The sequence below is a fragment of the Oncorhynchus mykiss genome, chromosome 18 (genome assembly GCF_057628025.1).
Source record: "Oncorhynchus mykiss isolate SJ-2025 chromosome 18, ASM5762802v1, whole genome shotgun sequence".
Lineage (NCBI taxonomy): Eukaryota > Metazoa > Chordata > Actinopteri > Salmoniformes > Salmonidae > Oncorhynchus > Oncorhynchus mykiss.
In genome coordinates this window covers 43,552,094-43,579,741 of record NC_143039.1, presented here as the reverse complement: position 1 = coordinate 43,579,741, position 27,648 = coordinate 43,552,094, and the positions used below count along the sequence as shown (strand labels likewise).

The 27,648-nt window shown below is 41.6% G+C and overlaps 2 protein-coding genes across 5 annotated transcripts in view; both read left to right on the top strand.

Moving 5' to 3' along the window:
- The first annotated feature begins 6,506 nt into the window (after positions 1-6,506).
- Positions 6,507-14,209, top strand: LOC110496099 (uncharacterized). Of its 3 annotated transcripts, none has more exons than XM_021571793.3 (5): positions 6,507-6,592; positions 8,218-8,340; positions 8,619-8,734; positions 8,976-9,119; positions 12,461-14,209. In XM_021571793.3, the coding sequence occupies exons 2-5, from the start codon at positions 8,226-8,228 to the stop codon at positions 13,163-13,165; spliced, it is 1,080 nt and encodes a 359-aa protein (XP_021427468.1). In that variant the 5' UTR covers positions 6,507-6,592; positions 8,218-8,225; the 3' UTR covers positions 13,166-14,209. The 3 variants fall into 3 exon arrangements, with proteins under 3 accessions (XP_021427468.1, XP_036808519.2, XP_021427469.1); XM_036952624.2 differs by having other exon boundaries at positions 6,589-6,804; XM_021571794.3 differs by lacking the exon at positions 6,507-6,592 and adding an exon at positions 7,361-7,607.
- A 956-nt stretch (positions 14,210-15,165) lies between these two features.
- LOC110496098 (histone-lysine N-methyltransferase 2B) overlaps positions 15,166-27,648 on the top strand; it is a 67,351-nt gene continuing 54,868 nt past the window's right edge. For both annotated transcript variants that reach the window (XM_021571792.3, XM_021571791.3), the window contains exon 1: positions 15,166-15,544. In XM_021571792.3, coding sequence (XP_021427467.3) covers positions 15,242-15,544 — 303 coding nt within the window. In that variant the 5' untranslated portion in view covers positions 15,166-15,241. The remainder of the gene's footprint in view (positions 15,545-27,648) is intronic.

The window sequence follows — 27,648 nt, the reverse complement described above, 5'->3', positions numbered from 1 at the left end:
CATCCTACCTTACCTTTGTCTGTATGCCTTGAATCTATGCTATCGTGCCCAGAAACCTGCTCCTTTTACTCTCTGTTCTGAACGTGCTAGATGGCTAGTTCGTATAGTCTTTAGCCGTACCCTTATCCTACTTCTCCTCTGTTCCTCTGGTGATGTGGAGGTTAATCCAGGTCCTGCAGTGCCTAGCTCCACTCCCACCCCCCGGGTGCTCTCATTTGTTGACTTCTGTAAACGTAAAAGCCTTGGTTTCATGCATGTTAACATTAGAAGCCTACTCCCCAAGTTTGTTTTACTCACTGCTTTAGCACACTCTGCCAACCCAGATGTCTTTGCCGTGTCTGAATCCTGGCTTAGGAAAACCACCAAAAACCCTGATATCTCCATTGCTAACTATAACGTTTTCCGCCAAGATAGAACTGCCAAAGGGGGCGGTGTTGCAATTTACTGCAAAGATAGCCTGCAGAGTTCTGTATTACTTTCTAAGTCTGTACCCAAACAATTTGAGCTTCTACTTCTAAAACTTCACCTTTCCAGAAACAAGTCTCTCACTGTTGCCGCTTGCTATAGACCTCCCTCTGCCCCCAGTTGTGCCCTCAATACTATATGTGAACTGATTGCCCCCCATCTATCTTCTGAGCTCGTGCTACTAGGTGACCTAAACTGGGACATGCTAATTAACACCCCGGCCATCCTACAAACTAAGCTTGAGGCCCTCAATCTCACACAAATTATCAATGAACCTACCAGGTACAACCCCAAATCAGTAAACACGGGCACCCTCATAGATGTCATCCTAACTAATTCACCCTCCAAATACACCTCTGCTGTTTTCAATCAAGATCTCAGCGATCACTGCCTCATTGCCTGCATCCGTAATGAGTCTGCGACCAAACGACCACCCCTCATCACTGTCAAACGCTCCCTGAAACACTTCTGCGAGCAGGCCTTTCTAATCGACCTGGCCGGGGTATCCTGGAATGACATTGACCTCATCCCGTCAGTAGACGATGCCTAGCTATTCTTTAAAAGTGCCTTCCTCACCATCTTAAATAAGCATGCCCCTCTCAAAAAATGTAGAACTAGTAATAGATATAGTCCTTGGTTCACGCCAGACCTGTCTGCCCTTGGCCAGCACAAAAACATCCTGTGGCGTTCTGAATTAGCACCGAATAGCCCCCGTGATATGCAACTTTTCAGGGAAGTTAGGAACAAATACACACAGGCAGTTAGAAAAGCTAAGGCAAGCTTTTTCAAACAGAAATTTGCATCCTGTAGTACTAACTCAAAAAAGTTATGGGACACTGTAAAGTCCATGGAGAATAAATTCACCTCATCCCAGCTGCCCACTGCTCTGAGGCTAGGAAACATTGTCACCACCGATAAATCCGCTATAATTGAGAATTTCAATAAGCATTTCTCTACGGCTGGCCATGCTTTCCACATCACTACCCCTACCCCGGTCAACTGCCCGGCACCCTCCACAGCAACCCGCCAAAGCCCCCACTATTTCTCCTTTACCCAAATCCAGATAGCCGATGTTCAGAAAGAGCTGCAAAATCTGGACCCCTACAAATCAGCCGGGCTAGACCCTCTCTTTCTAAAATGATCTGCCAAAATTTTTGCTGCCCCTATTACTAGCCTGTTCAACCTCTCTTTTGTATCGTCTGAAATTCCCAAAGATTGGAAAGCTGCCGCGGTCATCCCCCTCTTCAAAGGGGGTGACACTCTAGACCCAAACTGCTACAGACCTACATCTATCCTACCCTCTCTTTCTAAGGTCTTCGGAAGCCAAGTTAACAAACAGATTACTGACCATTTCGAATCCTACCATACCTACTCCGCTATGCAATCTGGTTTCAGAGCTGGTCATGGGTGCACCTCAGCCACGCTCAAGATTCTAAACGACATCATAACTGCCATCGATAAGAGACATTACTGTGCAGCCGTATTCATCGACCTGGCCAAGGCTTTCGACTCTGTCAATCACAACATTCTTATTGGCAGACTCGACAGCCTTGGTTTCTCAAATGATTGCCTCGCCTGGTTTACCAACTACTTCTCTGATAGAGTTCAGTTTGTCAAATCGGAGGGCCTGTTGTCTGGATCTCTGACAGTCTCTATGGGTGTGCCACAGGGTTCAATTCTCGGGCCGACTCTCTTTTCTGTATACATCAATGATGTTGCTCTTGCTGCTGGTGATTCTCTGATCCACCTCTACGCAGACGACACTATTCTGTATACTTCTGGCCCCTCCTTGGACACTGTGTTAACTAACCTCCAGACGAGCTTCAATGCCATACAACTCTCCTTCCGTGGCCTCCAACTGCTCTTAAACGCAAGTAAAACTAAATGCATGCTTTTCAATCGATCGCTGCCCGCACCTGTTCGCCCGTCCAGCATCACTACTCTGGACGACTCTGACTTTGAATACGTGGACAACTACAAATACCTGGGTGTCTGGTTAGACTGTAAACTCTCCTTCCAGACTCACATTAAGCATCTCCAATCCAAAATTAAATCTAGAATCGGCTTCCAAATCGCAACAAAGCATCCTTCACTCATGCTGCCAAACATACCCTCGTAAAACTGACCATCCTACCGATCCTCGACTTCGGTGATGTCATGTATAAAATAGCCTCCAACACTCTACTCAACAAACTGGATGCAGTCTATCACAGTGCCATCCGTTTTTTTCACCAAAGCCCCATACACTACCCACCATTGCGATCTGTACACTCTCGTTGGTTGGCCCTCGCTTCATACTCGTCGCCAAACCCACTGGCTACAGGTTATCTACAAGTCTCTGCTAGGTAAAGCCCCGCCTTATCTCAGCTCACTGGTCACCATAGCAGCACCCACTCGTAGCACGCGCTCCAGCAGGTATATCTCACTGGTCACCCCCAAAGTCAATTCCTCATTTGGTCGTATTTCCTTCCAGTTCTCTGCTGCCCATGACTGGAACTAATTGCAAACATTTCTGAAGCTGGAGTTTCACATCTCCCTCACTAGCTTTAAGCATCAGCTGTCAGAGCATTTTACAGATCACTGCACCTGTACTTAGCCTATCTGTAAACAGCCCATCTATCTACCTACCTCCTCCCCATACTGATATTTATTTATTTATTTATTTTGCTCCTTTGCACCCCAGTATCTCTACCTGCACATTAATCTTCTGCCGATCTACCATTCCAGTGTTTAATTGCTATATTGTAATTATGTATGTTTTGTTTATTCCACGTGTAACTCTGTGTTGTTGTATGTGTCAAATTGCTACGCTTTATCTTGGCCAGGTCGCAGTTGCAAATGAGAACTTGTTCTCAACTAGCCTACCTGGTTAAATAAAGGTGAAAAATAAATAAATTAATACATTTCAAGGTCCTGGAGTGGCCTAGCCAGTCTCCAGATCTCAACCCCATAGAAAATCTTTGGAGGGAGTTGAAAGTCCGTGTTGCCCAGCAACAGCCCCAAAACATCACTGCTCTAGAGGAGCTTCTATCTCCAGGCCATCAGACTGTTAAACAGCCACCATTAACATTGAGTGGCTGCTGCCAACACACTGACTCAACTCCAGCCACTTTAATAATGGGAATTGATGGGAATTTATGTAAAATATATCACTAGTTTCTTTAAACAATGCTACTGAATATAATGTTTACATACCCTACATTATTCATCTCATATGTATATACTGTACTCTATATCATCTACTGCATCTATATGTAATACATGTATCACTAGCCACTTTAAACTCTGCCACTTTGTTTACATACCCTACATTACTCATCTCATATGTATATACTGTACTCGACACCATCTACTGCATCTTGCCAATGCCGTTCTGTACCATCACTCATTCATATCTTTATGTTCATATTCTTTATCCCTTTACACTTGTGTGTATAAGGTAGTAGTTTTGGAATTGTTAGGTTAGATTACTCATAGGTTATTACTGCATTGTCGGAACTAGAAGCACAAGCATTTCGCTACACTCGCATTAACATCTGCTAACCATGTGTATGTGACAAATACATTTGGTTTGATTTGAGATCTGCATGGAGGAATGGGCCAAAATACCAGCAACAGTGTGTGAAAACCTTGTGAAGACTTACAGAAAATGTTTGACCTCTGTCATTGTCAACAAAGGGTATATAACAAAGTATTGAGATAAACTTTTGTTATTGACCAAATACTTATTTTCCACCATAATTTGCAAATAAATTCATAAAAAATCCTACAATGTGATTTTCTGGATTTTTTCCCCTCATTTTGTCTCTCATAGTTGAAGTGTACCTATGATGAAAATTACAGGCCTCTCTCATCTTTTTAAGTGGGAGAACTTGCACAATTGGTGGCTGACTAAATACTTTTTTGCCCCACTGTATGTAAGAATGCTGTTCATTGACTATAGCTCAGCCTTCAACACCATAGTAACCTCCAATCTCATCATTAAGCTTGGGGGCCCTGGGTCTGAACCCCGCCCTGTGCAACTGCGTCCTGGACTTCTTGACAGGCCGCCCCCAGGTGGTTAAGGAAGGAAACAACACCTCCACTTCACTGATCCTCAACACAGGGGCCCCACAAGGGTGCGTGCTCAGCCCCCTCCTGTACTCCCTGTTCACCCGTGACTGCGTGGACACCCACGCCTCCAACTCAATCATCAAGTTTGCAGACGACACAACAATAGTAAGCCTGATTACCAACAATGACGAGACAGCCTACAGGGAGGAGGTAAGGGCCCTGGCGGAGTGGTGCCAGGAAAATAACCTCTTCCTCAACGTCAACAAAATGAAGGAGCTGAACGTGGACTTCAGCTTGGCCCCACAAACTTTTACAGATGCACAATTGAGAGCATCCTGGTGGGCTGTATCGCCACCTGGTATGGCAAGTGCACCGCCCACAACCGCAAGGCTCTCCAGAGGGTGATTCGGTCTGCCCAACGCATCACCAGGGGCACACTGTCTGCCCACCAGGACATCTACAGCACCCGGTATCAAAGGAAGGCCAAAAAGATCATCAAGGACATCAATGACCCGAGCCAAGGCCAGAAGGCGAGGTCAGTAAATGTGCAACAAAGCTGGGACCTAGAGACTGAAAAACAGCTTCTATCTTAAGGCCATCAGACTGTTAAATAGCCATCACTAGCCCATTTGAGGCTGATGCCTTTATACATAGACTTGGAATCACTGGCCACTTTAATAATGGAACACTTGTCACTTTAATAATTTTTCAATAATGTTTAGATACTGCTTTTCTCATCTCATATATACATACTGTATTCCATTCTACTGTATGTTAGTCAATGCCACTTTGAAATTGTTCAATCTAATATTTATATATTTCTTAATTCCATTTTTTTTACTTTTAGATTTCTGTGTATTGTTGTGAATCATTTTTAGATACCACTGTACTGTTAGATACAACAGCACTGTTGGAGCTAGGAACACAAGCACTTCGCTACAACCGCAATAACATCTGCTAAATATGTGTATGTGACCAATAACATTTGAATTGATTTTAAAAGTAATGTTCACTAGATCGCTATCATGGTAACAACAGTAATACAAATAACAAAAAAATGATTTAATGCTACTATTAATAATAATTGTAATAACAATATTAATACTATTATTATAATTACAATAATCCATTTCAGAAAACTTTTAAATCCAATTGTTAATTAGTCCATTCGTATTGCACGATGTTCAGTATGTTTTCCATATTGGACATACTGCACCGTAGTACACAATTTCCTGTACATTGTGTTGCAGTAAGATGGGGGTCCATTCTACTCAGGAGCACCTCTATTTTCCAAATCCAAAGTTTACAACACAAGGAACATCACAGCTCTTTCTGCTGCCCTTAACTAAAGACTGGCCTTTCAGCTTAAATCCAGTCAGTTTTTCATATTGGACATACATTCTGCACTGTACCGCAGGGGTGCAACTTTCACTGGTGATGGGGGGGACATGTCCCCCTTCACATTCTGAAATTGCATTTTTGTCTCCCCATTTTTATCATTGGAATGTGATGCAAAACAAGGCACATGTGTGCTTTAGGACCATGCGGACGCCTCCGAGTGGTCGAGTAGGCTATTTGGAGTGTTTATCCGACTGGATAAAAAAAATATATATATAGATGTTATGCCCCCACCCTTCTAAAACCAAAGTTGCGCCCCTTCCCTGTACATCGTGTCGCAGTAAAAGGGGTGTCCATTTTACTCAGGAGCACCTCTAGTTTCCAAATCCACCGTATACAACTCAAGGAGCATCGCTACTCATTCTGCGGCCCTTAAAGGCCAATCAGCTAAATGGTCAACAATATTTTTTGTTTGTGTACTCCTATAATTTATTGCACCATACTCAATATGTATGTCCAATATGAAAAATAAATACAAATGAATGACATAATATCTTATAGAAATACTTGTAATTATTATTTGTGTAATAACTAGTATAAAATCGTTCGATAGTTCCTTCTTTGCCCTAATTATTATTTTACAACGTATACAGGAAAGCACTTTTATTCTGAAGGATTCCAAAAATCCGTGACCTGGAAGTACTTCACAGCAGTGCATCGTTGGATACTTTCAAAGGTAAGCAACGGTTGTAGCTCGTTATAAGTATACATTTGTACATTTATTTTTACCTCGGCTTTTCATGTTCATTCCCAAATTATTTAAAAAACACTTTCATGAACACCTAAGACAACATAATACTATTTTAGCATGGTCTCGGAAAATGTCTACTATCTTATTTTTTTCCCCCTCGCGTTTGTTTTGTCTGCATTGCTTGGCTAACGTTTTAGGTACTTTGCTTGTTATATTTGCCGAGTTTCTGGTTAGTTGTCATTGCCCTTTTCTTTACTGTTCTGTAAAACATATAGTGAACTGTAACTGAATATCTGATTTGTTGTACCTCTCTTGCCCTCATAATTCCGCGATGGCAAAGCCCGCCAGCCTTCCCAGCTAGCACGCTAAATCATAATTAAGTTCCCCAATCATTTGATCCACGGCGCATTTTTATTAAATTAGTTGTAGCTGGGTAGTTATTGAAACAAGTACCCAAAGGTTCACATTTGCTAGCTATTAGTTTCCAATTAACATTAAGGGTGGGTTCGTAAATTAACTCTGGCTATAAAGTCTGAGTGCCATAGCGCAGAATAATTGATGAATTTATGAACGGCCAGAGCGCACTCCAGATTGAATTTACGAACACACTGGACTGTGTGTGGACCTCAATTCGTCGTTCGATCACCCACGTGGGTATGTGCTCCTTAACACCAATGAGGTGAGGCGGGACTTGCAACGCTTTCAGCGTCACAATAGAACCAAGTTCTGTTATAGCGCCTGGCTACACAGTACACAGATGCGCGTGAGCAGTGTAGGTGCAATCAACAAGGCAGGTTTTGTCGCACCTGGACTATTGTTCAGTCATGTTGTCAGGTGCCACAAAAAGGGACTAAGGAAAATTGCATTTGGCTCAGAACAGTTGGATGTACACAGAGAGCTACTATTAATGTAAATCTCTCCTGGCTCAAAGTGGAGGAGGTTGAATGCACAGAGCTGTCTGAACTACTGGCGCACAGCTCTGATACCCATGCTACAATAGGTATTTTCACAGTCTGCAAGGCCAGAACAGACTATGGGAGGTGCACAGTACTACACAGATCCATGACTACATGGAATTCTATCCCACGTCAAGTAACTGATGCAGTAAAATTTGATTAAGATGAGCAGATAAAAATACACCTTATGGAACAGCGGGGACTATGTAGCAACACAAACATGGGCACAGACACATGCATTCACAGACACAATAACATACACACGTACACATACAACATACATACACATACACACGTACACATGGATTTTGTACTGCAGATATGTGGTAGTGGTGAAGTAGGGGCCTGTGGGCACACAGTGTGTTGTGAAATCTGTTAATGTATTGTAATGTTTTTAAAATTGTATAAACTGCCTTAATTTAGCTGGAACCCAGGAAGAGTAGCTGCAGCAGCTAATGGGGATCCATAAATACAGATGATTGAATAACATGTATGTGTAAATGTATTTTGCAATGCTCGCGCACGTGACGTGGCCAGTGTGGTAAGCATGTAAGAGTAAAATAAGACCATGCTGCAGATATTAATGTATTCCCGTATATGATTCCTATATTTTGGTTACAGCTAAACTTTTTTTGTTTTGCTGGGTGGATTCAGGTGTCAAAATGGAGTTCGGTAATGTTATGTTGGATATAGAGCAGATCGTTCTGGGGGAAGAGGTGATGACCAGTAGCACAGCATCCATCATCAAACCACAGACTGTCCCTGCTCCCCAACCCTGTAAGCACTCATTTTATTATTTCAGATTGTTGTTCATATGTATGAATTTCAGGTGCAGTATTGGTGCGGCAGGTAGCCTAGTGGTTAGAGCGTTGGGCCAGTAATTGGAAAGGTTGCTAGATCGAATCCCCGAGCTGACACGGTAAAAATCTGTCGTTCTGCTCCTGAACAAGGCAGTTAACCCACTGTTCCTAGGCCGTCATTGTAAATAAGAATTTGTTCTTAACTGGCTTGCCTAGTTAATAAAGATTAAATAAATAAATCTCCTCTTATTACAGATCAGCATGACAGCGTACAGTGTTTTCAGTGCTTCATTACATTCTGTAATGCCAAGTCCAGGGAGAGACACATGAGGAAGAGCCATCGTGAGGAATACAAGCAGTCGCTCCAGCAGGTATGGAACGGAGAAAATAAATGCAAGTGTAGGGTGAAGTTGCCCCTAGATGCTGATTTTGGGTGAGTTTAACATTTTTTTCAGTAGTGATTAAGTTTAACATTTTGGGGGTAGGGGGAGCTGATTCTACAGGGGAAACTTCACCCCGTAGCTGCAAAGCACACAGCAAAATGCTGTAGGCCTATATGCACAGCATAACTAAGACACTGTTAATTATTTGCTGTTTTATGTTATTCTGCAGACAGATACGCTGTTCACCTGTTATGTGTGCGATCGTACCTTCTCCTCCTCTGAGGAGCTGACGCAGCACCAGGCCTCACACAGCCTGGAAGACAAGCCCTTCTGCTGCACCCACTGCCAGGGAAGCTTCCGGACTTTCTCTGAGGTGAGAGTGGTCTTTCAATGGAAGGTGTAAAGTTTTAGTCTGTAATGACTTTTAGTTACGTGTAAGTGCCCCAGTAATCTCATTTAACCCAGAACTAAAACTTGCGTAATTTAAGTGATTTCAATGGCGCTTTATCCAATCTGATTTTTTAAAATGCAATTTCAAACCAAAATAATGTATCAATTTCTGCATTTCCTGCACTTTTGTTATCATTTACGCACTGCCACGCAGGGTTGCATGATATTGGCAAAAAATCTAGGCCTAGTTAATTGGTGAACTGTTGGAAATGGAAATATAATGAGTATAGTGAGCACCACCTTGAATACATAGTTTGACATGGCAACAAATGAATAAGTCAGGGAGTTATTATTGACAGGGTAGGGACTAAAGTGTTGCTTAGTTTTTCCATGGGACCCTAATTAGATGGTACATTACAGGTTTTCTTACCTCATGTAGTTAGCTAGCTAACATATTCATGCTTCACCGATATAATTCCTATCTGATTTAGAAGATACTGTTGGGAAAAACAACATTTCTTGGCATACACCAGCACTGGTACTAACTAGGCTATATTAGCTAGTTACGTTTGCTCTGACTCTTAGTACATTTAGCCAGCTAACTAGCGATTAACATTAGCGGCTAGTGATTTATTTACAACTTGCTAAGACAAACTACCAGACAGTCCCCTTGACTGTAATTATAGAACGCTTGTGGAAAGCACCATTGTTCTCACCAACATATTTTTGCATCTATCTGACCATGCAGGCGTCAGAGTGAACAGCAAGAAAGTACTCATGACTCCATGGTGGAGCAACTGCTCTCTCATTGAGTGACAGGGGGCGGGGCTAGGTGTGGGAAGCGGCATGCAGCAGGAGGAGAGGGAGAAAGGCAACTCAAGTAGCAAATGGAGTAAACTATAATAACGGACATCATACATTCCGGAGTTGCGTATCACATTTAAAAACCAAGCATTGAAATACCATTTATAGAAGGTCAAGTAAATCTCTGTAGTGTATCTGCCTTCTGTTGTCCATTGGTGCCTCTGTCTCCATGTTTGTTTCCTCAAGGTGGCCTGAGCCCAGGATTTCTGTTAGCCAGTTATTGCCAACTTTTGGCTGCATAAAAAAGTTGATAAGTAAATTTCCCGGTCAATGGTCAGAAAAAAAAAAAAAAAAAAATCCATTGCTAAATGATGCATTTTAGCCTATTCATTGATTGAAATACCAGTTGATGTAGTGTGAGAGCTCAAACAACTTTGTTGCTGTTGGATTGAGACGTGCTTTAATATGCCCAATCATTGTGCAACAATTCTAAAGGTAAAAAAAACCAACAACAAAAACAATGGCCACGATTAAACATTTATTTATTTTATTTCTCAAATGGTAATTGAAGCATGCTTCTCATTCACCATTCAAGTGCATAGACACCTAGTTAGGCTTCAGTGCACCACACCACTTTGCAATGGGCTGGAGGCAGTATGTATTTTAAAAAGATATACTTAATTGTGTGAAACCTGAACATTTTACTACATATTATGAGGCATGTCTTACCTTGCTTCAAAGTAGCCAAGCCAAAATCCAATAAAACGTGCAGACAATTATTTTATAGTCCTCCATATGCCATTGTAGCCTTTTTCTCTCATGTTCTACTGGTTTTCAAATAAACTTTCTTTCATTGTTCAGTATCCAAAGTCACAATCCTATTCATATTAGCTACTCATGCTAGTTGTTGCGTATTTAGATCTTCTCTCTTTCTAAATTTCAAACAGATATTTTCATCTCTGTCGCATGATGGGCATAGCCCATCTGTAAATAGCCCGTCCAATTACCTCATCCCCATACTGTATTTATTTATCTTGCTCCTTTGCACCCCAGTATCTCTATAAGGCACATTCATCTTCTGCACATCTATCACTCCGGTGTTTAATTGGTATATTGTAAATACTTGTAAGATAGCCATGGCCTACTATTCCTAGATTTCATAGTCATAATTTTTGTCTAGAAGTATAACTCATTCATTGTTTAGAGTAGGCCTAGGCTATAGGCCAGTGGTTCTCAGCTGGTTTTGCCTCGGGACCCAAATTGAACCAGGTAGTCTGCCACGAGCGAATATTTGCTTTGCGAAAAAGAATCGCCAAAATAGAATCTGGACAACTATTTTTCATGCTGTATTGATAGTAAATGTAGCAATTATATGACAGGAGAACAACATTCCCACCATTTTCAATAATACAATTTTGACAATATTATTGATGAAGAATGTTAATGAACTCACTGGCTTGAGACCACAAAATATTGCTGCTAATAACTCTACTGATAATACTGTGATTGTGACCCTTTATATGACTGGAGACATGAGCAGAATCTTCTTTAATATGACACAAATTACAGGGTAACCTTCTCTGCTGACACTAACAAACAGATCAATAAAAACAACATTGTCCGAGTCATATATTAGGCCTATGAAAAGGAGAGACACAAATACAATTTGACATCCATCTAACCTGAAGGAGAAATGATTGTATTAAACAAGAAGTGGCACTAACCCAATGATAAAGACAGTAAATATGGACACTTACTGAGGACATGGCCAATATTCTTTGCTGGTGCCAATAAGATAGGCTACTCTTTGCTTAATTAAGTTTAACAGTTTCATAACTAAAAGACAGATTGGAGACGTTTCATTGTCTTCTCTTTACAGCAATAGCCATTTGTTTTCCAAACAGTTTTTCTGCAATTGTATTTTTAAATATTATGGTATGCCTGGCTGGGTCTCTATGCTTTTCACTGACAGTCTCAACTCGTCAATCACCCAAATTGCGGGCCCTTCCGACTGTAGGCTATGCCATTTTAAACAATCAACAGCTTTTGATTTTTAAATAAGTTAATGATCCTCTATGGCAAAATCATGCTTTCTGGTGTAGTAGCCTATTTTGAATCATTGAATGTATTTCTGTATAGACAGTATGCTAATTAGGATATATCATTTTGGAAATTCAATTCACTTTTGGTAAAGCTCAGCTTCCCCGAGCCTTATGGACGCGCCGTCTATGTATTCTAATATCTTCAGATTGCTCATGGGAGTTCGGTAAGAATGAGGCACCCCGTTGCATGTTCTGTTAAGATGAATTACCATAAACTAAATGTGTTTTCTGTCATTCTAAGAATCGTAGGTGGAAGCCCTAATCATATTACCCAACCAATGCATATGGGTCCGGTACCTTTTTTTAAATGTCGGGTAAATTAAAATGCTGCCAGGCGAATGTCCGGCGCTACCTTTTCATAACGGAAACCCTGCCTGAACCTCTTTGTAATTTTTTTGTCTCTTGATGTCTCTCACAGTTGACAGTCCACCGGCGACAGCTGTGCAAGGAGCGTCAGTGTGCGTGCAAGAACTGTGGCATGGTATTGCGGGGCCCAAACCAGTTACGCACCCACTGCCTCACCCAGCACCCCCAGCTGATGGAAGAGGAGGATGATGACACCAAGACTCATCGTTGTGGCAAGTGCGGCCGCAGGTTTGAGATGGAGGTGGAGCTTGTGCTGCACCAGGAAAACTTTGTGGGTCATCGGCATTGTGACGCAAAAGTCCCAGCCAAACAACGCGGACGCCCTCCCAAGAAAGTGTCTGTGGCTGAGCCAAAGTCTGCTGAGCGAGAGGCAGCTAATGGAGAGAAGAGTGGGAAAGCTGGCGATGGGGGAGAGGAGTTTGTGGCAAAAGGAGGGAAACGACCAGGTCTACCCCATAAGGAGGAGCTCCAAATTCCCTGTCCTAAAGCTGAGTGTGACCTCATGTTCTCCTCTGTTGCCCTTCTCCGGGCCCACAAGAAGGAGAAGCACAGGCGGCCACCTCCACCTCTCAAGACTCACCCCTGCTCTGAGTGTGAAGAGAGCTATACTCGACCGGAGCAGCTCAAAGCCCACATGGCCATGGCTCACGGCTACGGCCAACACAACTGCCCTACCTGCGGCAAGACCTTTGGCCGGGAGAGCAACCTAAAGGCACACCAGAAGACCCACACTGAGGGAGAGGCAACAGACAAATAAAATAGATAATCTGGGGAAAGGAGAATGTCATCATGGTCAATTTATGTAATGGTTAAAGGTGCAATATGCAGAAATTGCTTACCATTTTCTGGTTGCTAAAATTCTAATAGTTTGCCTAATTTTAGTTTGTGATAAAACAAGCAATGTATAGAATAGATAATCATTATACCATCTAAACCACTGTGAAATATATTGTCAGCTGTTTGAGACTGGTGTACAAACCCAAAAGTAAAAGCCACAAAATGAAACTTAAGGGAGTCATAGAAATAGCGCACATAGAACATATCTACTGCTTCTTAGACTTGTTTTCGATGAGTTGTTTGCTTTCTATAACTCATATTTCTATGTGGATTTGGTCGGGTTACCTAAAAAGTTTCATGCTGCAGCTTTTAAGGGTTGGAAAAATATAATTTGGTTAAAACAGGCATTGACGTGGGTGGGTTTTTTATGTTCAAGATGGGAGTTTGGAGTATGTGACATACCATTATGGATAAGCACTTGGTTGGATCATTAGCTTGTTCCTGGTTGCTCCCACGGATTATTTTGAAATGCTTTTAGAACCCTCTAATGATGTGTACATGATCGTGAATTTCAACTGCCAGCCCCCTTCCAGGGTAGGAATCTATTTCCATATTACCTCAAATGTGAGCAGATTTAGTAACTTATCATATTGATTTTAGTAGGAAATCAATGGGTTTTATGGTTTGCATTTTAGTCATTTAGCAGATGCGCTTATCCAGAGCAACTTACAGGAGCAATTAGGGTTAAGTTCTTTGCTCAAGGGCACATCAACAGATTTGTCATCTAGTCAGCTCGGGATTCGACCTTTCAGTTACTGGCCCATCGCTCTTAATCGCTGGGCAACCTACCGCCTTCAACATTCCACTCATCATTTAGTTTACGTTCCTGTCAAGGCATCTTCTGATCATGTAAATGTATATATATTGGTCCGGAGAATATATTATTCTGTGAAGGATGTCGTTGTTGTGATATGATCTTGTACTTTTTTCATCCATAATTAAAGAGTAAGGAGTAATTTTTAAATTGCAGTCTGTAATTTATGTGAATTTGAGGTTATGGGAAACTAGTGTGTGAACCTGAAATTAATGGAAAAGATGAGTACTGAGTAAGATTGTATGGTGCTTATCTTTTCCATTCATTGAGGTTGTGGCAGAAGGAGCTAGTGAGGATGGAGAATGAGGAGGAAATCAAAAGGCAGAAAAGGGAAAAGATCAAGGGTGAATGAAGGTAAAAAAAACTGCTTGTAGTTGAGAATGGGAAAGAGGAGAATAACACCTGGAACCAGATAAGGAGTGAGCTGGAGATTAACCTGGCTAAGAGGAGTGGGGGAGAAAAGGAGACGGGCTAAGGAGGGATGGGTCCAGGTCAAAACCATTCTGGAGAAGAGCAGCAGAGAAACAGGAAAGAGGGATGGTGCTGTGGAGGAGGAAAAGAGTAGATAGGTTTACGAGGGATTGGTCAAGAAGCAGTAGGGATCAGGATATATAAGGGTGGTGCTGTTGAAGGAGATGGATGCTCTGAGAGTCACCATATAAAAATACTGGCAGGTGTTGAGCCAAATGGAAATTAGTATCATGGAGAAGGAATGCAGAGAGGAATGACATCGATTTTGAGGGGTATTGCTGTGATCACCACTTAAGATCCTCATTACAAATAAGAATCTGTGTGGTTACCTGCACAACAATATATACATATTATGGCAGAAAGGAGAGGAACAAGTGGGCAGAAGGAAGAAAAAGGGTAAAAGTTGCAAACATTTACTGCAAGTGGACTGAATACTGAATAATAATGTATTTTACTATACATGTATGTTTATTTTATTTCCTTTTAATACTTTTTTACTTAATTGAAATATAAAACACGAATAAAACTAAATGTATATGTACTCCACATTCATAAACACTCAAAAAGAATGCGGAGAATTCTGAAACGCAACAAACTCGTTTTCCCATGATGCAACGGTATTTCCTTCCTATCTCGCGCCTTTCCATCTTGTTTCACCAGAAGCGCTACAGACACAGCGCACCACCACCGTTGTTGTTATAGTAGTGAATAATGGCGGCAGTGGGAGGGGGATTATCATCTCCCGCTAATGGCGCTTGTTCCAGCACGCCGGCCGTAGCCCGGGCCCGTTTCCCGGGCCGGCCATGGACATCTCGTATTCGGCTACGATCGGAGAAACGTCCGCAGCGGGGAAGGTTGGGCTCGGAAAGTGGAGGCATAGTCACTGGAGGCCGGAGGCCCATCAACATTGGACTAACGTTGAGCGAGGACCCGTCACTGCTGCGTTTACTCGGGATTGCTGATAAACATAGGCGCCAGAGAGACGCGGGTTTCTACTCAAGCGGGAGCGGAGAGGTGAGTTTCCAAGCCGTGCAACAGACCCAATTAACACGTGTATGTTCCACAGCCTTCGCGGTGTAATATAGATTATATTGAGAATCAAGTGTCTGACAACGTTCGTTACCTGGCTACAGTAGGTATCCAGCTATACAATTGTTCAAACTTGAATTCTTGCTGAACCAGAATCTGGGTTTACAGATGACGTTCTAGCCGTATTCAACGCCTCTTTATAAATCCATATTGTGGTTCAGATGTTTGCTAGTTACTGTACCAATCCACTGTACTCGGAGACAAGTACACGTTAGTAGCTAACAGTGAAAACATCTCCTGACAGCCTCCTAGACTGACATTAACGTTACCAGGATCTTTGATAATCGATGATTTTAGGCGGTGAAATTGGCGGTAGCCAACATTACTATATCTGGATACAAGTTTTTCTGCCAATTTAACTAACTGTACTAAAACAATGTAGTTAGCAAGGGATGCTATCTAGTTAGCAACTTTTGCAACAGTCACATTTTCACACAGCCACCATCACTCTACGTAGTATCAGCACATTATAACATCTTTGGTATCGACGTAGCCCCTGTTCAGTCAGATTATGCCATAGTATCTGTCATTTGGTCCACTCCCGACAGCCCCCATCGTTCGTGAAAGATGTCTGGCCTGTGGAACAGAAGCGATTTTGAGACATTCCACTGCATGCTTTAAGTGGGCTACACCAAAAGCTTGGCCCGTGTGTCATTTAAACTAAGAGCAGTTTGTTCTAGCTTATATTTAACTGACTTCTCACACCATAGCCTACTAGTATTGACAGTTATCTTTTATGTGAGCTTGTCTTCGCATTCTCAATCGAATTGGCGCTCATGCCATGCTCACAACAACTAGGCTAATTGCTGCGTGACATGCCCCATTCGGCAAGCAATGTAGAACTGGTCTACTGAGACCAGTGGTCACCAACCATTTCTGAGTGAAGATAACTTTGAGTCAAAATGCAAGCCAAGATCTACCGATCAGAATACATTTTTTACATGACTTAAAAAACGTAAGCCTATGCAACATTAACGTATTAACAGCATTACTCTAGCAATGAGGTTTGCGAATCTAATAGCAACAATTATGATGTGTTGCTAATATGACTAGGATTGTGCCTTTGGATTTCTGGACAATGAGAGTTGATATGGAAATAGAATAGGAGAGAAATGCTGGTTAATTGCATGAAGAAGTCTTCATAAAATGCCTCCACATTTCTGCTGATGTATTTTCGCAAGGCAACTTTGAAGCAAGGTAAAACAGGCCTCCTTATTCAAATCAAGTCAAATGTTATTTGTCACATGTAAGGTCTACAGCAGGTGTACATTTCACCTCACAGTGAAATGCTTACTTACAAGCCCTTAACCAACAATGCAGTTTTAAGGAAATCTCTAAAAAAGTAAGAGAGAATTACAAATAATTAAAGAGCAGCAGTAAATAACAATAGCGGGACAATATACAGGGGGTACCGGTACAGAGTTTGTGTCAAAGTGCGGGGGCACCGGTGTCGAGGTAAATATGTACTTGTAGGTGGAGTGATTCAAGTGGCTATGCATAGATAATAACAGAGAGCAGCAGCCGTATGGGGTTGGGGGGACAATGCAAATAGTCTGGGTAGCCATTTTATTAGCTGTTCAGGAGTGTTATGGCTTGGGGGTAGAAGTTGTTTAGAAGCCTCTTGGACCTAGACTTGGTGCTCCGGTACCGCTTGCTGTGCGATAGCAGAGAGAACAGTCTATGACTAGAGTGGCTGGAGTCTTTAATTTTTTTTAGGGCCTTCCTCTGACACCGCCTGGTATAGAGGTCCTGGATGGCAGGAGTCTTGGCCCCGGTGATGTACTGGGCCTTACGCACTATCCTCTGTAGTGTCTTGCGGTCGGAGGCCGAGCTGTTGCCATGCCAGGCAATGATGCAACCAGTCAGGTGCTCTCAATGGTGCAGCTGTAAAACCTTTTGAGGATCTGAGGACCCATGCTAAATATTTTCAGTCTCTTGAGGGGCAATAGGTTTTGTCGTCCCATCTTCACAACTGCCTTGGTGTGCTTGGACCATGTTAGTTTGTTGGTGATGTTAACGCCAAGGAACTTGAAGCTCTCAACCTGCTTCACTACAGCCCCGTCAATGAGAATGGGGGAATGCTCGGTCCTCCTTTTCCTGTAGTCCACAATCGTCTCCTTTGTCTTGATCACGTTGAGGGAGAGATTGTTGTCCTTGCACCACAAGGTCAAGTCTCTGACCACCTCCCAATAGGCTGTCTCATCGTTGTCGGTGATCAGGCCTACCACTGTTGTCATCAGCGAACTTAACGATAATAATGGAGTCGTGCTTGGCCGTGCAGTCATGAGTGAAGAGGGAGTACAGGAGGGGACTGAGCACGCACCCATGAGGGGCCCCAGTGTTGAGGATCAGCGTGACGGATGTGTTGTTACCTACCCTTACCACCTTGGGGTGGCCCGTCATGAAGTCCAGGATCCAGTTGCAGAGGGAGGTGTTTAGTCCCAGGGTCCTTAGCTTAGTGATGAGCTTTGAGGGCTCTATGGTGTTGAACGCTGAGCTGTAGTCGATGAATAGCATTCTCACATAGGTGTTCCCTTTGTCCAGGTGTGAAACGACAGTGTGGAGTGCAATAGAGATTGCATCATCTGTGGATCTGAAGGTGCGTGGGTTATGCGAATGGAGTGGGTCGAAGTCAAGTAAAACATTTAGGGTTCAAAACATTTTACTGGCTCAAGCTCACATTGCAAAGTGCTGATAGTCAGGCTATAGTATTGACAGTTCTCTTTTTTTTTTGTGAGCTTGTCATCGTATCAAATTGGCGCCCATGCCATGCTCACAACTAAGCTAATTTCTGCTTGACATGCCCAATTCTGCAAGCAATTTAGAACTAGTCTATTGAGACCCGTGGTCACCAACCATTTCTGAGTGAAGATCACTTTGAGTCAAAATGCAAGCCAAGATCTACCGATCAGAATATTTTTTTTTTTACATGACTTAAAAACCGTAAGCCTATGCAACTATAACCTATTAAAAACAGTACTATAGAAATTAAGTCTGTGCAGTAGGCTATAGGCCCAATTAGGGATGCACATTTTGGCAAATTTTGCTGCTGACTAACTGACCCTCATCAACCTGTCAACAAACAGTTAAATTGTTTCTAAACAGTAAAATGAAGTGTCCAACAGAAAATACTATTAGAGATCTGTATATAATGGCGAGATGCTTATGTTTCCGTCCTAACAATTGGAGCCCAATGCTGGAAGGCAAGCAACAAGTTTAGACCCAAAATAAGCCCTAATTAACATATTGGTCTTATTTTGGACATATTTTTGCAAGGCAACTTTGAAGCAAGGTAAAATAGGCTTCATTATATGAATTAAAGTAAAACGTTCAGGTTTTAAACAGTTATACTACCTCAAGCTCACATTGCAAAGTGGTGGGTGACTGATAGTCAATGGTAGGCAGGCTATAGCCTATACGGGTGGTTCCCAACCCCTTTCGGGTATTGTACCCCCAACTGAATTTTGCTCTGCCCGGAGTACCCCTGAAGTACCCCCTTGTGCATTTTACCAGTAGGCCTATGGTCTCATGAGTCTTCTCACGTCCCCCCTGTGGATAGGCCAAGTACCCCTAGGGGTCCTAGTACCCATGGTTTGGAACAACTGGCCTATACACCTGAATGGCGAATGGCAGGCAAACCGGTAGTAGATCAGTTGTTGTATTACTTGTGAGGAACAGCTGAGTGAGCATACATTTGAATATTTTACTGGGCTGATGGTGCCTTCATCTGATGGTCAGTCTCAGCGGAGGGAGAGAGCAGGAGGAGACTAAGGTTCACCTTTCAATGTCCCGCTACTCTCCCTTTCCTCCACTGACCGAAAAGGGACACTGTCTTCCAGCTAATGGCACACTTGAGTCGCACCGCATTATTTCTTCCTCATACAGAAATTCATGTTGCTACTCCTATGAACAGAGATATTTAAATATTTCTACATATAAAAAAAAGACCTAAGACGCTAATAATGATGCAAGCCTATCAATACACTTTCCTACTCATTCATTACAGCTGCAGTATTGGTTGCAGTGGAAGTAGGAAGAATGCACATTTTAATAGCATATAAAAGGGTTGACAGTGCTAAGTAAGAACTTAAACTCATAAAAACAGCAGCTCTTTTCTGTGTTCATTGACAGTCTCTCGGTTCATGGTTTTAAAAGTTTTGAAATCTCACAATATCAACTTTGTGCTAGCTTTCTTTTACGCCTGCTATGTTACTGCAGACATGGTAGTCTAAGCCATCCGATTGGCCAGCGTTAGGCCTATTGTGCACTTGATTTGTTCTCTAGGCCCGCCGGGAAGGCCGAATTTGTTACTTCAGACACGTGAAATGGTTCAAAATGGGAACACTGAGCCTTTCCGGTGTGCAGTACAGCAGTGGCATGGTTTCTCTGACAGGGATTTATTCATTCTGATTCATTTACATTTGAGTAATTTAGCAGACTCTCTTATCCAGAGCGACTTAACCCTAATTGCTCCTTTTAAGTCGACATATTTCACTTAGCCAGCTCTGAAATTCGAACCAGCAACCTTTCGGTTATTGGTCCAATGCTCTTAACCGCTAGGCTACCTGCCACCCCTGAATTAGAGGTTGACCGATTTATGATTTTTCAACGCCGATACCGATTATCGGAGGACCAAAAAAAGCCGATACAGATTAATCGGACAATTTTTATGTATATATTTGTAATAATGACAATTACAACAATACTGAATGAACAATGAACACTTTTATTTTAACTTAATATAATACATCAATAAAATCAATTTGGTCTCAAATAAATAATGAAACATGTTCAATTTGGTTTAAATAATGCAAAAACAAAGTGTTGGAGAAGAAAGTAAAAGTGCAATATGTGACATGTAAAAAGCTAATGTTTAAGTTCCTTGCTCAGAACATGAGAACATATGAAAGCTGGTGGTTCCTTTTAACATGAGTCTTCAATAGGGTGTAGTTCTTATAGCACTATTTCTCTCTATACCATTTGTATTTCATAGACCATAGACTATTGGATGTTCTTATAGGTAATTTAGTATTGCCAGCCTAATCTCGGGAGTTGATAGGCTTGAAGTCATGAACATGGCTGTGCTTCAAGCATGGCAAAGAGCAGGAAAGTCCTGTCTGAATGAATGCTTACGAGCCTGCTGCTGCCTACCACCGCTCAGTCAGACTGCTCTATCAAATCATAGAAATACGAGCCGTATGTCATTAATATGTTCAAATCCGTAAACTATCATTTCGAAAACAAAACGTTTATATTTTCAGTGAAATACGGAACCGTTCCGTATTTTATCTAACGGATGGCATCCATAAGTCTAAATATTGCTGTTACATTGCACAACCTTCAATGTTATGTCATAATTACGTAGAATTCTGGCAAATTAATTTGCAACGAGCCAGGCGGCCCAAACTGTTGCACATACCCTGACTCTGCGTGCAATGAACGCAAGAGAAGTGATACAATTTCCCTAGTTTAATATTGCCTGCTATCATGAATTTATTTTAACTAAATATGCAGGTTTAAAAATATACACTTCTGTGTATTGATTTTAAGAAAGGCATTGATGTTTATGGTTACGTACGTTCGTGCAACGATTGTGCTTTTCTTCCAAATGCTCTTTTGTCAAATCATCACTCGTTTGGCGAAGGTTGCTGTCTTTGTTAGAAAGTCTTCACAAAGTTCGCAACGATCCAGGCGGCCCAAACTGCTGCATATACCCTGACTCTGTTGCACAGAACGCAAGAGAAGTGACACAATTTCCCTAGTTAAAAGAAATTCATGTTAGCAGGCAATATGAACTAAATATGCAGGTTTAAAAAATATATACTTGTGTATTGATTTTAAGAAAGGCGTTGATGTTTATGGTTAGGTTCACATTACTGCAACGATAGTGCTTTTTTCGCGAACGCGCTTGTTAAATCACCCGGCACCGCATCAATTATATTCAACGCAGGACAAGCTGGATTAACTAGTAATATCATCAACCATGTGTAGTTAACTGGTGATAATGTTAAGATTGATTGTTTTTTATAAGATACGTTTAATGCTAGCTAGCACCTTACCTTGGCTTCTTGCTGCCCTTGTATATCAGGTAGTCAGCCTGTCACGCAGTCTTCTTGTGGATTGCAATGTAATCGTCCATGATTGGTGTCCCAAAATGCCGATTACCGATTGTTATGAAAACTTGAAATCGTCCATTCCGATTAATCGGTCGACCTCTACACTGAATGAGATTTACCATTCGCAGAATGTGAAGATAGATGTGTGTATAAAATATGTATGTGTGCCAAAACGCACCTGTGCACTCTCAGTGAAGTTTATATACTGGTTGGTAAATGTTTGCCTACATGCATTGGTTTGTGTTAGATATGTTGCAACTTCTTCTTAAATGGGAATTATTTTTAGTCAAGCTTCAGTGAGATCTTTACTTTAAAATGGCCTTTGTTACATTGTAACTATAGCAATTCACATTTTCGATTGATTGCTGAATGCTGACTATATTTATGTTCAGGAAATGTTATGTAGGCTGTTCACTGATTCAGAGGTATAGTTAGAGGATACTCACCTTTAATTTTTTTTATTTTATTTGTATTTATTTATGTACAGTACCAGTCAAAAGTTTACACACCTACTCATTCAAGGTTTTTAAATTTTTTTTTTTTTTTTTTTTTACTATTTTCTACATTGCAGAATAATAGTGAAGACACAAAAACAATGAAATAACACATGGAATCATGTAGTAACCAAAAAAGTTTTAAAGAAATCCAAATATTTTATATTTGAAAATTCAAAGTAGCCACCCTTTGCCTTGACAGCTTTGCACACTCTTGGCATTCTCTCAACCAGCTTCACCTGGAATGCTTATCCAAAAGTCTTGAAGGAGTTCCCACTTTTGCTGAGCACTTGTTGGCTGCTTTCCCTTCACTATGCGATCCAACTCATCCCAAACCATCTCAATTGGGTTGAGGTCGGATGACTGTGGAGGCCAGGTCATCTGATGCAGCGCTCCATCACTCTCCTCCTTGGTCAAATAGCCCTTACAAAGCCTGGAGGTGTGTTGGGTCATTGTCCGGTAAAAAACAAATGATTGTCCTACTAACCGTAAACCAGATGGGATGGTGTATTGCTGCAGAATGCTGCGGTAGCCATGCTGGTTAAGTGTGCCTTGAATTCTAAATAAATCACTGACAGTGTCACCAGCAAAGCACCCCCACACCATCACACCTCCCCCTCCATGCTTCATGGTGGGAGCCACACATGCAGAGATCATCCGTTCACCTTCTCTGCGTCTCACAAAGACACAAAGACACGGGTTAAAACCAAAAATCTCAATTTTGGACTCATCGGACCATAGGACAGATTTCCACAAGTCTAATCTTCATTGCTCTTGTTTCTTTGCCCAAGCAAGTCTCTTCTCATTATTGGTGTCCTTTAGTAGTGGTTTCTTTGCAGCAATTTGACAATGAGGGCCTGATTCACGCAGTTGATATTGAGACGTGTCTGTTACTTGAACTCTGTGAAGCATTTATTTGGGCTGCGATCTGAGGTGCAGTGAATGCTAATTAACTCTGGGTCTTCCTTTCCTGTGGCGGTCTTCATGAGAGCCGGTTTCATTATAGTGCTTCATGGTTTTTGCAACTGCACTTGAAGAAACTTTCAAAGTTGTTGAAATTTTCCGGATTGATTGACCTTCATGTCGTAAAGTAATGATAGACTATTGTTTCTCTTTGCTTATTTGAGCTGCTGTTGCCATAATATGGACATGGTCTTTTTACCAAATAGGTTTATCTATTGTATACCACCCCTATCTTGTCACAACACAACTGGTTGATTCAAATGCATTAAGAAGGAAAGAAATTCCACAAATTAACTTTGAACAAGACACATCTGTTAATTGAAATGCATTCCAGGTGACTACCTCATGAAGCTGGTTGAGAGAATTCCAAGTGTTTGCGAAGCTGTCATCAAGGCATAAGGTGGCTACTTTGAAGAACCTCAAATATAAAATATATTTAGATTTTGTTTAAAGCTTTTTTGGTTACTACATGTTTCCATGTGTTATTTCATAGTTTTGATGTCTTCACTATTATTCTACAATGCGGAAAATAGTAAAATAAGAATAACCTTTGGTACTGTATCTTAGGGAAGTGCAAACCTACTAATGTGTTGAGTTTGAATATTAAACTAAATTGTCTGACGGAGAACCTTGAATCAGTAGTCTTTTGCATGAATACAAATTTTTAATGTGAATAAATGGAGAGTACCTTTTCAGTAATGAACTAGATGAGTAACTTCCAACCTAATTGATGGGTATTTTAATTTATTGTACAAAAACTAAAGTGTGCAAATGGATAACATCATTGCAGCACAATAGCCTATAGGAGGAGCCAAAATACAACAGAGGATTTCATCACATTTTAAAGTCAGCTATTGGAACTTTTAACTCAATCAACATCAATATGTTATTTTATATTCACTCACAAATATGGCATCACAATTTGTGTATATCAACACAATTGTTATTGTGGCAAAGTTGAAGGAAATGAACAAAGTACGTTCAAGAAGATGAAATATCAGCAAGATGTATGCTCTTTTGGTCTGCAATTTTGTGGTCATCCAGTGTAGTTTGTTGATGATAGGTTTGTAACCAGGAGTAAGACTCTTCCTCAGTCCTGTGGCTCTGCTCTTGTGAATACAGCCATGTAATTCTGGGCCTGTATTCAAAAAACATCTCAGAGTAGTAGACGGAGTGCTGATCTAGCATCAGTTTTTCCTTTTAGAACATAATGAATAAGCTTATGGAGGGGTAGGGTTGCAAAGGGTCGGAAGCTTTCCGGTAAATTTCCAGAATTGTTCTGGAAATGTTCCATGTGAGGATAAGCCCAGGAAGATAATTTTGCTCAAATTCATCCAAAATGTTTTTTAGTGGGATACACATTAGGCAATTCTAGGTCCTGTGGCATATTTTGGTTAAACTATCCCCAATTCTATGGAATTGCAACCCTCTGCATGCACAGTGCACTCTTCCATTACATGTAAAGCTGATTGTCAAGATCTTGCACACTAATGAGATGCTATTGAGCCCACACTACTATACTGAGCCCAGGATTACATGCTTTCTGGTATGTTCCGATTACAATACTGGGTGGGGTGAATATATTTTATATGACATACATGCTTCTTTGTTAACTAGTAAATAGTATCCTACAGCAAAGTGTGTTTAAATCATTTCTAACGTAACAATTTCTGCTTGTTTGTTTTTGCTACCATGTGGGTTTCTATACATATTTCATTTTAAAACATTTATCTTACAAATATATATATATATATTTTTTTTAAATTAATTATTTTACAGGAAAATGCAACGGGCACAATCTGATGTGTGGAGGCATTTCACTGTAGCTAATGTAGAAGGAAAAGCTGTGTACATTTGCAAGTACTGTGCCAAAATCATATGTGAAGAATGCAACAAAGATGCAGAATCATCTGGCCAAGTGCATAAAGTTCCCTCAGCGCTCACAACAAGCAACCTCTCACAAAAGTCCCTCTACTTCTATTTGAGGTGAAAATTATGAATCAGACACCTTATCGATAGCAACAGCTCATGGTCCTCCTGGAATCAGAAGTTTTTTTGACTCAATAGAGAAACGTAGTCAGAGAAATGCTGATGAATGTCTTGCTCGAGCTGTGAATGCAACTGGTTCACCTCGGATGCTCATAGGCAATGTGTATTGGAAGAGATTTCTGAATGTTCTTCTCCCAGCATACACCCCTCCAACCAGACATGCTTTATCTACTCATTTACTGGATGCACAGTTCAATATAGTTCAAGTGAAGGTCAAGCAAATCATAGAGAAAGCAGACTGTATTGCAATCATCTCTGATGGGTGGTCGATTGTTTGTGGGCAAGGAATAATTAACTACATCTCCACCGCTCAACCAGTATTCTACAAGAGCACAGACACAAGGGACAAGACACACCGGTCTCTTCATTGCAGATGAGCTGAAGGCAGTCATCTGTGGCCCAAGGTCATTGAAGGTATTTGCACTGGTGACAGACAATGCTGCGAACATGAAGGCGGCTTGGTCTAAAGTGGAGGTGTCCTGCCCTCACATCACACCTATTGGCTGTGTTGTTCATGCATTGAATCTGCTCCTCAAGGACATCATGGAACTGAAAACAATGTATACACTCTACAAGAGAGCCAATGAAATGGTTAGGTATGTGAAGGGTCATCAAGTTATAGCAGCAATCTACCTCACCAAGCAAAGTGAGAAGAATGTGAGCACCACATTGAAGCTGCCCAGCAACACCCATGTCATCAAGTTTGACAGTCTCTTGGAGGGGAAGGAGTTTCCAAGAAATGGCCATATCAGTCTGCCGATATGGACAGCCCCATCAAGAGGATCCTCCTGGATGATATATTTTGGGAGAGAGTGGTAAGCAGCCTGAAACTCCTGAAACCTATAGCAGTAGCCATTCCACGGATTGATGGAGACAATGCCATCTTGCCTGATGTTCAGACTCATCCGTACTGCCCTGCCCACTTCACTGTTGCTCTAAGCAGAGAACACTACAGTACTGAAATACATCAAAAAGCGTGAAGACTTCTGCCTGAAGCCCATACACGCAGCAGAGTACGTGTTGGACCCCAAGTATGTTGGCAAGAGCATCCTGTCTGGTGCAGAGATCAACAAGGCCTATGGTGTCATCACTACCGTGTCTCACCACCTTGTTCTGGATGAGGCAAGGTTCTTGGCACTCTGGCGAATTTCACTTCCAAGCAAGGGCTTTGGGGTGGAGAAGCAATATGGCATTAATGCCAACATATCTCATCAGCCACCTGGTGGAAGGGACTCTGGCAATCTCAGGCTCTTTCTGCTGTTGTCTCCATCCTCAAAATCCTACCAACATCAGCCGCCTCCGAGCGCAACTGGTCCTTGTTTGGGAACACACACACCAAAGCACGCAACAGGCTGACCAAAACAAGGGTTGAAAAATTGGTGGCCATCCGGGGAAATTTGAGGCCTTTTGAGCCTGACTACGAGCCATCCTCAGCAAGGTTGGACAGTGAAGATGAGGCCTCAGACTCTGATGTTTAAGAGGTGGACATTGAGGAGGTCCAGGGAGAAGACGTGGATGCCTGAGAGGATGACAACCAAAGCTTTAGTTTCTCTACTTTCATTTTACAGATGTATGTTGAAAGCATTTTTTTGGAGATGCGATGGATCATTGGGATCATTCAATATTCCCTTTTGTTGTTCAGTGAAATCATCCCATGTGAAGAGTCAACTCATTTAATTAAAGTTCAATTTGTAACTAAATGTTTATTTCTATTGGAAGGATTTAATCATTTGCAATTGTCTACTTTTGATAAGGTAAAAAGGTTTATGTTTCTGTCTCCATGTGATATGGTAAATATATCCAATGCAAAAAACATCTGTTTAAATGGTATTAATATTAATTTGCATATATTTCTGTAATTCCCATATTCCTTTTAATTCCCAAGGAAAGTTTCCACCTCTGAATGTTCCCCAAAATGTGCATCCCTATGGAGGGGGGGGACCTGATCCTAGATGGTTTGTGTTTACTGGCCCAGGTCCCCCTGTCAATTCATTATGATCTAAAAGGCAAAACTGATCTTAGATCAGCACTCCTACTCTGAGACGCTTTCTGAATACAGGCTGCAACAGGCAGCTCTGCATGTAACTTTATACAAACTCAGCTAGTCATGCGTGTGTCTTGTCTTTTCACAAATAAAGTTCCCTTTGCCACCCTGGTCTTTCTATATCCAATCCGATTTTACTTCCAGTAAAAAGCTAGTCTCCGGCCCCTATATCATCTTTGCAGTTTCTTTTGTCACGCTTGACTGACTGCATAAAACTGGGACAGATTGCATGGTCGTAGGTTGCTCTCTCGGATAGTGAGATGCTAGCTATATTTAGCCTATTAAGCTGATGCAGTTTTAGTCTAGATCAATTTTTGCCTTGTTATTTCTTATTGTTCCTTTTCTTACACATCCTCATCTTCC

Bases quoted from the DNA above. Each gene is read 5' to 3' on its own strand.
- LOC110496099 (XM_036952624.2), top strand. From the start codon at position 6,657: ATGTTCATTCCCAAATTATTTAAAAAACACTTTCATGAACACCTAAGA. The intron at 8,341-8,618 runs GTAAGCACTCAT...CTCTTATTACAG, and splicing joins TGTCCCTGCTCCCCAACCCT to ATCAGCATGACAGCGTACAG. The intron at 8,735-8,975 runs GTATGGAACGGA...GTTATTCTGCAG, and splicing joins ACAAGCAGTCGCTCCAGCAG to ACAGATACGCTGTTCACCTG.